Source organism: Mandrillus leucophaeus, unplaced genomic scaffold (genome assembly GCF_000951045.1).
Source record: "Mandrillus leucophaeus isolate KB7577 unplaced genomic scaffold, Mleu.le_1.0 Scaffold122, whole genome shotgun sequence".
NCBI lineage: Eukaryota > Metazoa > Chordata > Mammalia > Primates > Cercopithecidae > Mandrillus > Mandrillus leucophaeus.
In genome coordinates this window covers 1,120,277-1,134,813 of record NW_012100543.1, presented here as the reverse complement: position 1 = coordinate 1,134,813, position 14,537 = coordinate 1,120,277, and the positions used below count along the sequence as shown (strand labels likewise).

Genomic DNA, 14,537 nt, shown 5'->3' with positions numbered 1-14,537 from the left:
AATAGTTTGAGTTAATGGATTAAGAAAATGATTTCTAATTAAATGTGTATCATTGTACAGTTGTCCCTTGGTATCTATGGGGGATTGGTTCCAGGTTCTCCCCCCAGATAGCCAATTCCACAGTTGCTCAAGTCCCTTATAATAAAATGGTATAGTATTTGCATATGACTCATGCATATCCTCCCATATTTCTAAAATGATCTCTAAATTACTTATAATATTTAATACCATGTAATTAGAGAACAATGACAAGAATAAGAAGTCTGTACAGGTTCAGTACAGACCCAACTATCCATTTTTCCCCCCAAATATTTTCAGTCCAGTCAACTGACTTCATGGATACAGAACCCATGGATACGAAGGGCCAACTGTATTCTCAAAGTTAACAAAAAACCCTGGCACTCTGAATACACTGTAATGGAAAATGTCAAGGGTTTATCTAAAAAAAAGTTAACAGATTAAAAAAACGACAACCCCAAGTATTTAAAGAGATTTATTAAATCATCTTATCACAAAGATGGAAACATACAAATTAGAAACATGCAACCATCATCTTCCACAGTCAAGTCAAAATGTCAAATATTTTCTTGTTTCGGCAGATGAAAAATTCAGATCTTATACCCAACTACTTATTCACCCTGAATATTTAAGTCAGTCTTCCTGAAAATACCCAGGATAGCAAATAACAAAATGCAAACTATTATATAAAGAAAGTGCAGTTAAAAAGGAAACTATGTGGCAAGTACCCCCTTTCCCTTCCCACCCCCAGTTAAAGGCAAACAATGGCACTTTGCTCTTGCTTAACCTAGATTGTCTTCAAAAACTATTAAAATGTAAAAGACTTAACAAAAAAACAAAAAGACGTTTAATACATGTCGAAAAAGCTCCTTAGTGTTTGAAAATAAATGCTTAAACAAAAGACAACATATTTTATATCAAACAAGTTTGAAGAGCCCTGAATTGCAGCATTCTGTAAAATAAACAAGACAAAAAGCTGGTATAGGATTTATTGTCAAAGGCAGAATTTCTTCAGGCAGGTAAGTAAGGAGGTGGTGGCTCTTTTTCAGGCATTTTCACGGCCATTTCATAGGTTGGCAAAACGTACTAAAGAGAGAAAAAAAAATGGTATCAGATTTAATTCTCCTTTAAAATCCTTTCTAAGATAATTCAGCTTGCAGACTTTATGCCCTAATTAGGGTTACACAAAACCATAAAGAGCTGAAAAAACTGTTAGCTAAAATGTTCCCGAGCAGATGCGTGAATAAGCTGGAATTTTACCAAGATTACGAGCGAAGAGGAGGTTGGGGAGAGGGAGGTTGGGGAGAGGGAGGTTGGGGAGAGGGAGGTGGGGAGAGAGAATTCTGCTTCTGGACAAGGATTCCTAGACAGGCAGGCAGTGGGTGTCACTGCTCTGCCTTCGTTCTAGTGTGACTGATAAAGTGCCAATGCCAATTACAGTTTAGGTGTTGAGGAGTTGGGTTAAACCATGCAATAGGAAACCTCCAATAAGATGCTAGCTCCTGGATCCTGACTTTCATCACAATCAGCTTCTAATCAGAAGATCATGAACTCATATCATGTCTTCGAGGGTAACAGGCACACCTAGGCAGTGGAGGAGTGGCATTCCAATCTAAGTGACTCCAAGTGTGACAGCCTGGCCCTAGATGGGCCACATATATTTTATATGCTGAAAACCTGGGAAGGTAGTACAGCAGCAATTAGAGGGCTGTGAAAGGTAGGCTTCCCCAAAAGACCCATGAAACCACTGTATTCATCTCCCCAGACAGGTCAGCTCCCCCTTTGGATCATATGGATATTTTTTTAAAACAACACAAGTTTCAGTCAACGGGACTGCCCATCCTTAGAAGCCCCAGGCTACATGGGCCTAATACAGTTGTTTCCTGCCTTGTCTCCCCCACAAACACGACACTCATGAGGACCTCTAATGAATAAACCTAATAGCCAAACTGATTGAGACAAGCGACCCATGTACTCGGGATTCCAAGTGGAAAATGTTGAATCCTGTGGATTTTAAGCTGTTCATAAAAGTACCCAGAGTTCATGCCCAAACCACAGGTTACAGCATGAAAGAAAAAGTCAAGCTCCAGGTTCTTCTCTTGGAACAGTCAATAGTGACTGGCGACCTTTTACTCTATCCAACAGTAGCTAACCTGAGGAGGTGCTTCAAAGGCAGGATACACAGCAATCTCTGGCACGTTTCGGTTGTTGATGTATTTATAGCAGTTCCAAACACAGTTGATTAGATAAGCCTGGAAGAATAAAAACAAAGTTGACATCTGCTAGAAACTCAACAGACTACCTGCTCCAAAATGCCAGTGACTTAGAATGCTTTCCCCACACGTCCTCAGTGTATAAGGGAACTGACCTCTGTGTGGACGCAGCATAGGCCAGGCCCTTTCCCTACTTGCTCTCATTTAAATGTCACAAGTTTCATCGCCAACATTTCAGAGAGAAACCAGAGATGGAGTTTCAGTGCAGGTCAGCCAACCCACTGTGCTGCAGAAGAAATTCTGGGTTTCTGAACCTTGGGAATTTTAAAAGATTTTCAATACAAATCGTGAACCCCTTTCAAAAACATAAAAAGTAGGTCCTTTCACTTAGAGAAGGATCCTGACAGTTACAACCACTCCTTGGAAACAAGACAGAAAACGTTCCCTAGAAGCTCTCTCTGCTAGTGTGCCAGAATAAACACTGTCCCCACAAATCCTCCATCTCCTGTGACTTGAAAGGTGATAGGTGGCAAAAAGGTTTAGATTCACGGTGTCAGTCTCAGTCACCCCTAAAGATTGAGTCAGCAACGTACCTTAAAAATGATGAATAAGGCAAAGAACACCAGAACAATGAACAGGAGGCAGCTGGAGTCCAAGGCCAGGAGGTCATCTTTGTAGGGAAAATCAGGCTATTAAAAAAACACACACACATTTACAAGTCAGCCATTGCATTAGCACTTGCTGATAACCTGAAGAGCATCTGAAGAATACAAAGGCACCAAAGTCAAAAGTGATATTTTAACAAAAATGTATAAGCAGAATTTAATCCAAAGTGCTCTTAAGCCTTATCACCATTAATGCATACTAACAATCACTTACAGTACATTTGTTTGATAACCCACAATACTCCGAAAAGTCTAAATTTAGATCATTTTCTGTTTACTTTTCACTATTTTCCATCTTTCTGACCTTTGGAAAAACACTATCACCTATATGGCACTGGAGATCTGTCCCTGTGTCACTTGCATCATTAACTCAGGAGATGCTCAGGTCTACGTAAGTTCTACAGATAAACTGCGTTATTTTAATGCTATAAGGGGAAAATTATTTTTCTAAATGTCAATCATTTGTCCCAACTCTCATCAGACAGGGGCAAAAAATACATCCACTGGTTACAATGCTAGGCAAGACATAAGTTTTACTCTTCTTCTACTGAAAAGCACCAGCTATATTCACTTAAATACTTATTCAGCCCTGACTGTGTACAAGGCAATGAGCTAAGTTCAGGGAGAAAGGCATTATAAAAGAAAAATTTCAGATTTAAAAGCTAGCCAACAGAGGAAATACCTTCCAGTCTGAGGCACTAAGTGAACAAAACAGAGGAGAGAAAACACCAGGGTCTGTAAAAGGAATAATAAATTTTTATGCTCTTTTCTATAAAGCTAATTTAATTTTTTAAAGTTATGCTTGTTTTTAATGGAAATGTCAACACGAAGGCCTAAATAATCACATTTAAAAAGCAACATAAACAGAAATGCCAGAGGACTGAAAAAAATAGAAAAAAAATTAAAAAGAACCCACCACTCCCCAAACCATAGCCAGGTTGTCTCCTTGGGGAAAAAAGCTGTTTTTTTTATCTTCATCTACAAACAAAAAGAAAGACACAGAAGGTGGCAGCTCATGAGAGAATGCTATGCTAAGGGTTTTATTCAGAAGGCAGGGAAGCACCACTTGAAATTTCTCCACCAGAGATAACATGAGCAGAGAGCCACACAGAAGCCGCTGACTGTGGCTGACCAGGCCAACAGGCCCTGCCCCCGGCCACTCTCTCCAGCCTTCCCACCCTTCCTCTGTGTGCCAGCCACCATGGCCAGCTTCTAGTGCCCTCACTATGCTGCTGCTTGCCTCAATGTCTCTTTTATCTGGAACATTGTCTTCTATACTTTCTCTATCTTAATTCCTATTCAAACTCCTGAGTACAATTCAAATCTCACTTCCCAGCCCAGGTTTAGTACCCATGTGATATCCACTTCCATAGTAACCTACAATGGTATATCAGTAACTGTCAACTTCCTGATTCCTTTACCAGGAAATAAGCTCCACTGATGCATCACTATGACCTAGCAGAGTACCTTGCACGTAAGAAGAACCAGCTAATGTTTTCTGAATAAATGAATGATGAATTTGGTGTGTGGAAAATGGGCAAGGCAGGAAATCTGATAGTGGGAAGAAAAGTTCTGAAAGCACTTTGGAAATAAACTGAGGATGACCCTGCCAATTTTCATCTACCTGGATCCCGTATCTCCTTCTGACCACCTCCACGAAGCCCTCCTTGTCCACTCAGTCCAGAGTTTTCTCTGCCCCCTCCATGTGACATTAATCAAAGTTCCTTATTTGCTGCTGCTGTGACAGCTCCCGTTTGTTATCACAGGTAACATCTTCATGTATCTTGACTCCCCAGATATTACGGTTTGCTCACTAAAGATGAGGCAGTTATCTTTATATCCACACCATTCACCAATAGTGCCTAGCAAAGGGCTAAAAACATAATAGGCACTGGAATACTTGCTACAGATGTCTGTAAAGACAAAAAGCTAGTCACTTCAAGAGTGCCATACACAGTCAAATTATTGTACCTTTGGACATTCAAAAATAAAAGCTGAACTACTAGTTCCACAATATCCATTTCTAGGAATTCTTAATACTGAATTATCCAAATGTATGGTAAGAAATTACTCCATTTTCATCTTGCTAGTTTTGTCACAGTAGCTAAGAGCAGAAATAACTATTTTAAGACACTTTTAAAAGCAAGTGGAGTAGTTAAAAATAATATCAAAAGGCTGATTCAGAATTTAAATGTAAATATTTTACTCAAAATGAAAAAAATAAGTTTAATGAGCATACACACTTACTAATTGATCCAGATATTCTTTGATTCTTGGCAAATAGGTGAGAGAACTAATAGCAACCAGGCAACTGAGGACGAAGTCAAAAAGCCGGTAACAGAAGAATGGAATCAGCCAACCCACTTGATACTGGAGAAAAAAATAACAACCACAACATTGTATCACATATAGGAAATTACTAAGCTCCCCTAAGGTCAAACTCTAAAAGCTGAAAATACAGTGTACTTACAGAAATTGCTCCATAAACCAGCATTGAACTGATTATAAACATCAGAACAGAGACGGCAAAAAGAACACAGGCATTATCTAACAAAACAAAAACAAAAATCTAATTAAGCTACTTACACAACAAAAAGAACAAAACTTCACTTAAAGCTAGCTTTAAAATATTAAATTTAAATATTTTCAAAACTGGCTATAAAAAGATCTAAGGCCAAGAGGGTAAAAGAAAAAAAATCAAAGACTCAGCATGAAGTAATGAACCCTGAGACACTCACACAAAGCACTTATTTGTTAAATCGCTACAACTACTCACTGACATGGGTTTAGGATGGCACATGAACCACATTCTCTGCTAGAGAAACAAGTCCCTGTGCCCTCATGAGCCCAGGAGTCTGAAGATGTGCAAACAGATCATTATAATCCAATGTGTCAAGTGCTACAACAGAGGCAGAAACAATTTGCTTCGCCTGAAGCATCAGGAAAAAATACGAAGAAATGACACAAGATGGGTCTTATGAGATGAGCAGGGTTTAGCTGGAAGGAATGGCTGGCCAATTGCTTAAAAGACAGATGTATTAAACTCAGAATGCTACCTACATTACCTCTTGCCCTAGATAAATATTACCTGAAATTCAAAGTTCTCCATTAATCTCGCTTCCCCACCCAACCTCCCCAACACTAAAATTCATTGCTTCCTGCACCCTGGTAACTATGTTACACACACTACTTTCTTCTTTGTTCCAACTCTCCATTAATCCATGCTCACTAATTTTTTCACAAAACAGCTAAGTAATCTCAAGCAATTCTAAACTGTGCCTGACTGACTTACTGAGTTTCTCAGCAAAATCTGTAGTTCATTCTGTGACTCTGGACAGTTTGTTCTTTTTTTTTTTTTTGAGACAGAGTCTCGCTCTGTCGTCCAGGCTGGAGTGCAGTGGTGCAATCTCAGCTCACTGCAACCTCTGCCTCTCAGGTTCATGCAATTCTCTTGCCTCAGCCTCCCAAGTGGCTGGAGTTACAGGCAAGCACCACCACATTCGGCTAACTTTTGTATTTCTAGTAGAGACGAGGTTTCACCATGTTGGCCAGGCTGGTATAAACTCCCGACTTCAGGTGATCCGTCTGGGCAGAGATTAAGAAACTGGGGGGGATGGGCATGGCAACCCACACCTATAATCTCAGTACTCTGGGAGGCTAAAGTGGGAAAATCACTTGAGGCCAGGAATTCAAGACCAGCCTGGGCAATATAATATAGCAAGACCCTTTATGTACAAAAGATGTTTTAAAAATAAAAAAAAAGAATACTGAGGGCACTAATAATGATGAATGACTAGAACAACTGTTGAATATTCCCTATTGGGTAAATGTATATATAACCTTTTTTTTTTTTTTCCTTTGAGACAGTCTCACTCTGTCACCCAGGCTGGAGTGCAGTGGCACAATCTCGGCTCACTGCAACCCCTACCCCTGGGGTTCAAGCTATTCTCCTGCCTCAGCCTTCGGAGTAGCTGGGATTGCAGGCCTGCGCCACACACCCAGCTAATTTTTATATTTTTAATAGAGATGGGGTTTCACCATGTTAGCCAGGCTGGTCTCAAACTCCTGACCTCAAGTGATTCACCTGCCTCGGCCTCCCAAAGTGATGGGATTACAGGCGTGAGCCACATGCTCAGCATTTATATATAATCTTATCACTGGGCAATCATCAGTATTTGGCAATAAACTAGGAATAGTCCTCTTTACTTTTTTCTTAGAAGATACAGGGTAAATGTTAAGAATTTAAAGGACTTCCCTGCTACAACATGCAAACTTTCACTCAGAAGAATTCAGGTAAAAACAAAATATGAAATTAAACAGGTCTTATCAAATTTGAAAGCAAAATTTGTAATTCAAATAATCGGCTTTCAAGAGTCTGCTATGGGCTGGGCACAGTGGCTCATGCCTATAATCTCAGCACTTTGGGAGGCTGAGGTGGGAGGGTCACTTGAAGCCGGGAGTTCAACACCAGCCCGGTAAAAGACAGGGAGAACCCATCTCCACAAAAATTTAGCTACTCAGGCAGTGAGGTGGTAGGATCACTTGAGCTCAGGAATTCTGGGTTACAGTGAGCTATTACTGCATCACTGCACTCCCGCTGGGGCAACAAAGAACTTTTCTCTAAAAAATTTTTTAAACAAATAAGTAATATGTGATTTTTAAAATGAAGGGCACTGGCCAGGCACAGTGGCTTACGCCTGTAATCCCAGCACTCTGGGAGGCTGAGGCGGGTGGATCACCTGAGGTTGGGAGTTCTAGACCAACCTGACCAACATGGAGAAACTACTAAAAATACAAAAAATTAGCTGGGTGTGGTGACACGTGCCTGTAATCCCAGCTACTCGGGAAGCTGAGGCAGGAGAATCGCTTGAACCTGGGAGGCAGAGGTTGCAGTGAGCCAAGATCGCACCACTGCACTCCAGCCTGGGCAACAAGAGCAAAACTCTGTCTCAAAAAAAAGAAGGGCATTTATCCCATTCATGAGGGTAGAGCCCTCATGGCCTAATCACCACCCAAGGGTCCTACCTTTTAGTATCATCACTTTGGAAGTTAAGCTCCAACATATGAATTTTGGAGGGACACATATATTCTAACCATAGAGCTTTCTTCTCCTTTCTATTAGTAGCTACATTTTTAAAAAGTCTTATGAAGCCTGCATGCTTATTTTGATTTCAAGGTACATTCTACACATTTCTCAAAAACCTAATAGTCCATTACAGCTTCTGGCTAGAAATGCTCTATTGTAATCCTCACTGAGTATCCCTGAAAAACCCATCAAAATAGTTTCTTGCCTCAGCAAGAATGACTTAAATATAATTTAACTTGTTACCCTTATTAAATAACCATTTTAACTTTCTGAAATGTAACTTAAGCATAATCTCATCAATCTTCTAAATAACTAGTGTGTGTGTGGAGAGACATGTGCCAAATAACATTTTGGTCCACAATGGACTGTATGATGATGGTTCCATAACACTGTAATAGTGTATTTACAGTATTACTATGTTTTTCTATCTTTAGATACACACTTATTTGCCACTGTATGACAACTGCCTACAGTATTCAGTACAGTAACCTGCTGCACAGGTTTTAGCCTAGGAGCTTCTACCACATAGCCTAGGTGTACAGTAGGCTATGCTATCTAGGCTTGTGTAAGTACACCCTATGACGTTCACACAACAGTATCACCCAGTGACATTTCTCGGAATGTGTCCCCATCATTAAACAACACATGACTGTATATAAAAATTAGCAGGGGAGATTTTTTTTTTTCAATTAAACACATACCAGCCATTCTCTCAGATGAATAGTAATTACCGATGACTTCATACTGAATGTTGACAGCTGGCATGGAGTTTGGATGAGTCACTTCCACAGTCAGCAAAATTGCCATCAATAGGTTTACTACCTGGAAAAGGTAACATTCTATCAGTTACATTAATTACCATTATGACACAAACTTAGCACAATCTCAGCACAATCTCTCATATTTAAGATTGTCTTACTTGAAGTAACACAGATATGAAACAGTGGGAGACTAGCTGTGAGATAAAACAATATACAATTACCACTATGAGACTAACTTAAAAATAAATATTTTATAAAGTATAATATTAACCATTTCAGAGATAAGATGTATAACCAATACACTAGAATATAATTACACAAAAATTAAAACTAAAGAATCATTACAAATGGTTCATGTTCAAAGCTACCTATTTATTCATATACCAATCTCAGAATTTCTGGGTTTGAAGAAGTTACTGTTCATCTGTTATATTTATTCATCAGATGCCCAAAACTCCTACACAGCATCTCTCATCTGGTGACAGACAACTCACTATTTCCTCTTGAGCTAGACTCAAATGCTTAAGAGACTTACCAACATTCTGAAAGTCACTTAACTCATCTACTGGTCTTAATTTTTTTTTTTTTTTTTTTTTTTTTTGGGGAGTCTCACTCTGTTGTCTAGGCTGGAGTGCACTGATATCATCTCACCTCACTGAAGCCTTCCCTTCCTAGGCTCATGTGATCCTCCCACCTCAGCCACCCAGTAGCTGGGATTACAGGTGCCCACCACCATACCCAGCTGATTTTTGTATTTTTAGTAGAGACAGGGTTTCACTACGTTGGCCAGGCTGGTCTCTAATTCCTGACCTCAAGTGATACGCCCAGCCCCAGTCTCCCAAAGTGCTGGTATTACAGGCATGAGCCACCACACCCAGCCTTAAATCTACTTTTTGAGATAACGTGCTCTCCCTTCTAAATAAGTGCTCCAATACCTGAAAACAGCCTCCAAATACTGTGTTTTCTAGAACAGACATTCAGATCTTTAAGCCATTCCTCTGACTAGCATGTTTCCTAGCTACCTATTTCCCTTTTGTCTTCCTCTTTACATATGCTCCAGTTTGATGGACATATATTAAAATGAGGTAAGGTCAGCCTGGTCAGAACACAATGAGATCTCAGTTCTCATACGCTGGCTAACAAATTTCAATTAATGCAACCTGAAGTTGTACTGAGGTTTTTTGTTTTTGCTAGAAACAAGGTCTCACCATATTGCCTAGGCTAGTCTTGAACTCTTGGCCTCAAGTGATCCTCCTGCTTTAGCCTCCCAACATGCTAGGATTACAGGCATGAGCCACCACACCCAGCCTGCACTGGCTTTATAAATTTTCTGAATATCACATGAATATCACTCCCTAAAACACCAAGTTCTTTTTCACACGATTGTGCTAAGCTACCACCTGTACCTGTACAGTTGGATTCAGAGGCTCAAGCACAGGCCTTAATATACCTGTAATTGAGTTTCATCTTATTACATTCTTGCCTATGAAGATTTTCTGGATGTAGATTCTGACACACTAGATTTACTGCCTGTCTCAACTTCCTGAATTTAGGATCAGCATGTAATCAGTATCTCTAAGTCACTAACAAAAGAGAACAGAGCTGAGGACTAAGCTGCTAGAGGCTGCCCCTTCCCATTAACCAGCAACTTCTGAATAAAATTGTTTAGCTATTCAGAGGAACATCCTGCTGAAATTCCATCATATCTGATGAATCTTCCTAGTCTCCCAGGGCTGTAAATCCATTGTAAAAGGAAATGAGTTATGCCTATAGTTGTTGGCCAATCCCTGCAGTATCCCAGGAGGCTTCACTGCATTTAAGTACTCAGAAAGAGTACTGTTAATGACTGAAGATAGAAATCTCATGTAGGATTGGAGTTAGGTTCCTTACCTAACATAGTGAAGTTCACAGAATTTGCCCTCCTTCCCTTTGTGAAAATGTGAACATCTGGAATTTTCAAGGGCTATTAAGTTCCTATCAGTAGTATTTTATTTTTATTTAGTTCGTTTTTGAGATGGAGTCTTGCTCTGTCGCCCCGGCCTGAGTGCAGATCTCGGTTCACTGCAGCCTCTACCTCCTGGGTTCAAGTGATTCTCCTACCTCAGCCTCCCAAGTAGCTGGGACTTTTTTTTTTTTTTTTTTTTTGAGACTGAGCCTCACTCTGTTGCCCAGGCTGGAGTGCAGTGGTGCAATCTCAGCTCACTGCAGCTTCCATCTCTTGGGTTCAAGCGATTCTCACACCTCAGCCTCCCGAGTAGCTGGGACTACAGGCACGCGCCATCAAGCCTGGCTAATTTTTGTATTTTTAGTAGAGGTGGGGTTTCGCCATGTTGGCCAGGCTAGTCTCAAACTCCTGACCTCAAGTGATCCACCAGCCTCGGCCTCCCAAAGTGCTGGGATTACAGTGTGAGCCACTGTGTCGGCCAGCTATCAATAGTATTTTAAACAAACTATTATATACTTCTCTCCTGTTTCACCTTGAATAATAAATACACAGGAAATGCATTTTCCTTTTATCAGCTGAAGTCATTTCACTAACATCCGCTAGATAAGCAGATCAAGTTTTATCTTTAGGGCAGGTGATCTAAATAATGCCACAATATCAAATTTGGAATCAACCAATATTTATTGAGGATATACTCTATGACATGTGTATATACGTATATTACTTCACTTATTCCTCACAACAACCCATGAAGTAAGTATTACTAAAACCCATGTGTAGATGGGGAAACTAAGATTCAGTAAAGCTATATAACTTGTGTTAAGCTTGCTGAGCTGACAGATGGGAGAATCAGGATACAAGTCTGTTTTTTAACACATCTCCTTCTCAGCACTACATGATTATTAATAACCATTCCCCAGTAACTCTTGTTTTAAGGTGTTTCCCAAAGAAACCATTATCTAAAGCTATACAATGTTTAGACTTTACTCTCTCTGTTCAGCAGCATGCCTCTTTCCTTGCATTGTTCAGAGGCAAGGCAGGTTATCTTTCAATTCCTGAGAGGACTTACCAGGAACAATCACTTTTGCAAGCTGGCTCTCCCCAATTGAAGGCTGATTTTTTTTGTTGCCCACATTTGCTGCAATGGGTTTTGGCAAGTGTGTGTGGTATATGAGTATGAGCTAATACAACTAGGTGAATTAATTACTGAACAATCGGATATATCTACTAAAACGCTGTACGTTCTGTGTACGGAAATCAGTTTGAAATCAATTAGGCAAACTCTTCTTTGCTAAACACAGTATAGTCACAGTGAAAAAGCTCTCTGCAGTACAGAAATTCCTTTGTCAAGAAAAGCACGCAAACTCAATTACTAAATGAAGGGAATGACATGTCAAAAAATATTTAGGAGTTCTATTTTCCCTTCTTAAATATTTTTATCACATGAAGGATTTCTAAAAATCTCACACCTATAGTCCCAGCTACTTGGGAGGCTGAGGTGGGAAGGATCGCCTGAGCTCTGGAAACCAGCCTGGGCAACAATAGCAAGACTGTCTCTTAAAAAACAAAAAAACTCTTCTCTTTTCTTCTCTTCCATGGATAAGTCACACACTCATCCACTATTATCTTCTTTTAGTACTAGAGACACTTCAAGTTTCATTTCACTGTGGGTCATACAACTGAATATTAAAAAAAAAAATCACAGGGCTAATCAAAAGGACCAAGAAATGGTGAAATAAATTTCAGAGCTACTTCAAAAAGCTTTTTTCAAACTTCTTTGAGTTAGTTACATTCCATTAGATCACGTCATTTCATTAGAACCCCAACTTAAATCTTAAAGTATTACACTGGAAAACCCATCCTTGTGACTTTAAAAAAAATTTTTTTGTAGAGACGGAGTCTCACTATGTTGTCCAGTCTGGTCTCGAACTCCTGGCCCCAAGTGATCCTATTGCACTGGCCTCCCAAAGTGCTAGGATGACAGGCATGAGCCACTGCTCCTGGCATCCTTTGATCTTAAAGATATTCACCAATGAACCTTGTGCTCATATATAAGCCCTGGTAACTTACCTCTGATTAAAGGTGGTATTTCTAAATTACATGTTTAGCTTTTTAAAAAATACATAAAATTAACTGTAGTCTTACAATATAAAATTTCTCTGAAAATATCCAACTATGTACTAACTATTACAAAAATTTATTCCTGATTCATTTCTTTTCACTGTATTCAGGAAAGAAAGTTAATAAAAATGTAATTTAAAAAGAATGATTAAGCTGGGGACAGTGGTGTGTGCCTGCAGTCCCAGCTGGTCAGGTGCCTGAGGTGGGAGGATCGCTTGAGCCCAGTTCAAGATTGCAGTGTGCTATAACCGTGCCACTGCACACCAGCACAGGCAACATAGCAAAACCCCATTAAAAAATAAAAAATAAAAAAAAGAGAGAGAGATTAAATTATTAACTTCTAAACCTGGCAATATGGAGAGGTATAGAATACAGCAATATTTTAGCAGCATGGGCTGTGGATTCACCACTTAATGTGTTAACAGTACTGTAAATTTAATCAGTCAAACCAGGTGGTATGCATTTTTTGAAAGCTTCCTGTACATCTTACATAAGTGTGTAAAACAAAAAATCTGTTAGATTTGACTTGTTAACAAAATAACTGTATCAGATCCATGGAAGCACAGGGTCTAGAGAGAGGAATTCTTTGTTTTCTTCTTTCACTGCCACACCTATTCCAGAAGATTCTTTGGAGACTTTAAAAAAAAATCATTTTTCAGTTTTCCCACAGTAATTTGCCCAGAGCCAGTATCTACTGAGATAATAATTAAAACAGTGCGTCTGGTTTAAGGAGGCATCCAGATAAGGGCTTCCCATGCAGAGAAAGCACCCACAGGAGGGTCAATCTACAGAACTAAGCAAAGTCTGTTATCTGATAAAGATCAAAAGTGACTATCTTTAAAACCTTTTTTAGCCATAAAAAAGGATGAGTTCATGTCCTTCGCAGGGAAATGGATGAAGCTGGAAACCATCATTCTCAGCAAACTATCACAAGGACAGAAAACCAAACACCGCATGTTCTCACTCATAGGTGGGAACTGAAAAATGAGAACACTTGGATACAGGGTGGGGAACATCACACACCCACACGGGTGCCTGTACAGGGTGGGAGGGAGGGGGAGGGATGGCATTAGCAGAAATAACGAATGTAAATGACGAGTTGATGGGTGCAGCAAACCAACATGGTACATGTATACCTATGTAACAAACCTGCACGTTGGGCACATGTACCCTAGAACTTAAAAGTATAATTTAAAAAAAAAAAATTTTGCTGTTTACTGTTACATGCAGATACAACTGAGTATTCATAATACTTTTTGGAGGAGACAGTTCATTCAACAAATGTGTAATGAACACCTCAAATGTTTTAATTAATAAGTTAGCCACCACACACATTTTATTTTGAGACAGGGTCTCATTCTGTCACCCAGGATGGAGAGCAGTTAGTTCGATCTAGGCTCACTGCAAACTCTGCCTCTCCGGCTCAAGTGATCCTCCCACTTCAGCCTCCCCAGTAGCTGGGACTACTATGTGTGTATCTATACATACACATACACACATACATATATACACATACACACACATATATATTTTGTATTATATACAATATATATATTATATATATTTTGTATTATTTTTGTTTGGTAGAGAGGCGGTTTCGTCATGTTGCTCACGCTGGTCTCGAACTCCTGGGCACTTCAGCCTCCCCAGTAGCTGGGACTACTATGTGTGTATCTATACATACACATACACACATACATATATACACATACACACACATATATATTT

General features: G+C 39.6%; 1 protein-coding gene across 3 annotated transcripts in view; it reads right to left on the bottom strand.

The window, feature by feature from the left end:
* Positions 1–477: 477 nt before the first annotated feature.
* Positions 478–14,537, bottom strand: part of LAPTM4A (lysosomal protein transmembrane 4 alpha) — a 19,115-nt gene continuing 5,055 nt past the window's right edge. Inside the window, exons 2-7 of one of the 3 annotated variants that reach the window (XM_011971413.1) lie at positions 8,684–8,804; positions 5,367–5,443; positions 5,144–5,266; positions 2,825–2,920; positions 2,172–2,270; positions 478–1,104 (exon numbers count right to left, since the gene is read on the bottom strand). In XM_011971413.1, the coding sequence (XP_011826803.1) occupies positions 1,030–1,104; positions 2,172–2,270; positions 2,825–2,920; positions 5,144–5,266; positions 5,367–5,443; positions 8,684–8,804 (591 nt within the window). In that variant the 3' untranslated portion in view covers positions 478–1,029. The remainder of the gene's footprint in view (positions 1,105–2,171; positions 2,271–2,824; positions 2,921–5,143; positions 5,267–5,366; positions 5,444–8,683; positions 8,805–14,537) is intronic. The other 2 variants (XM_011971414.1, XM_011971415.1) reach the window with 2 other exon arrangements.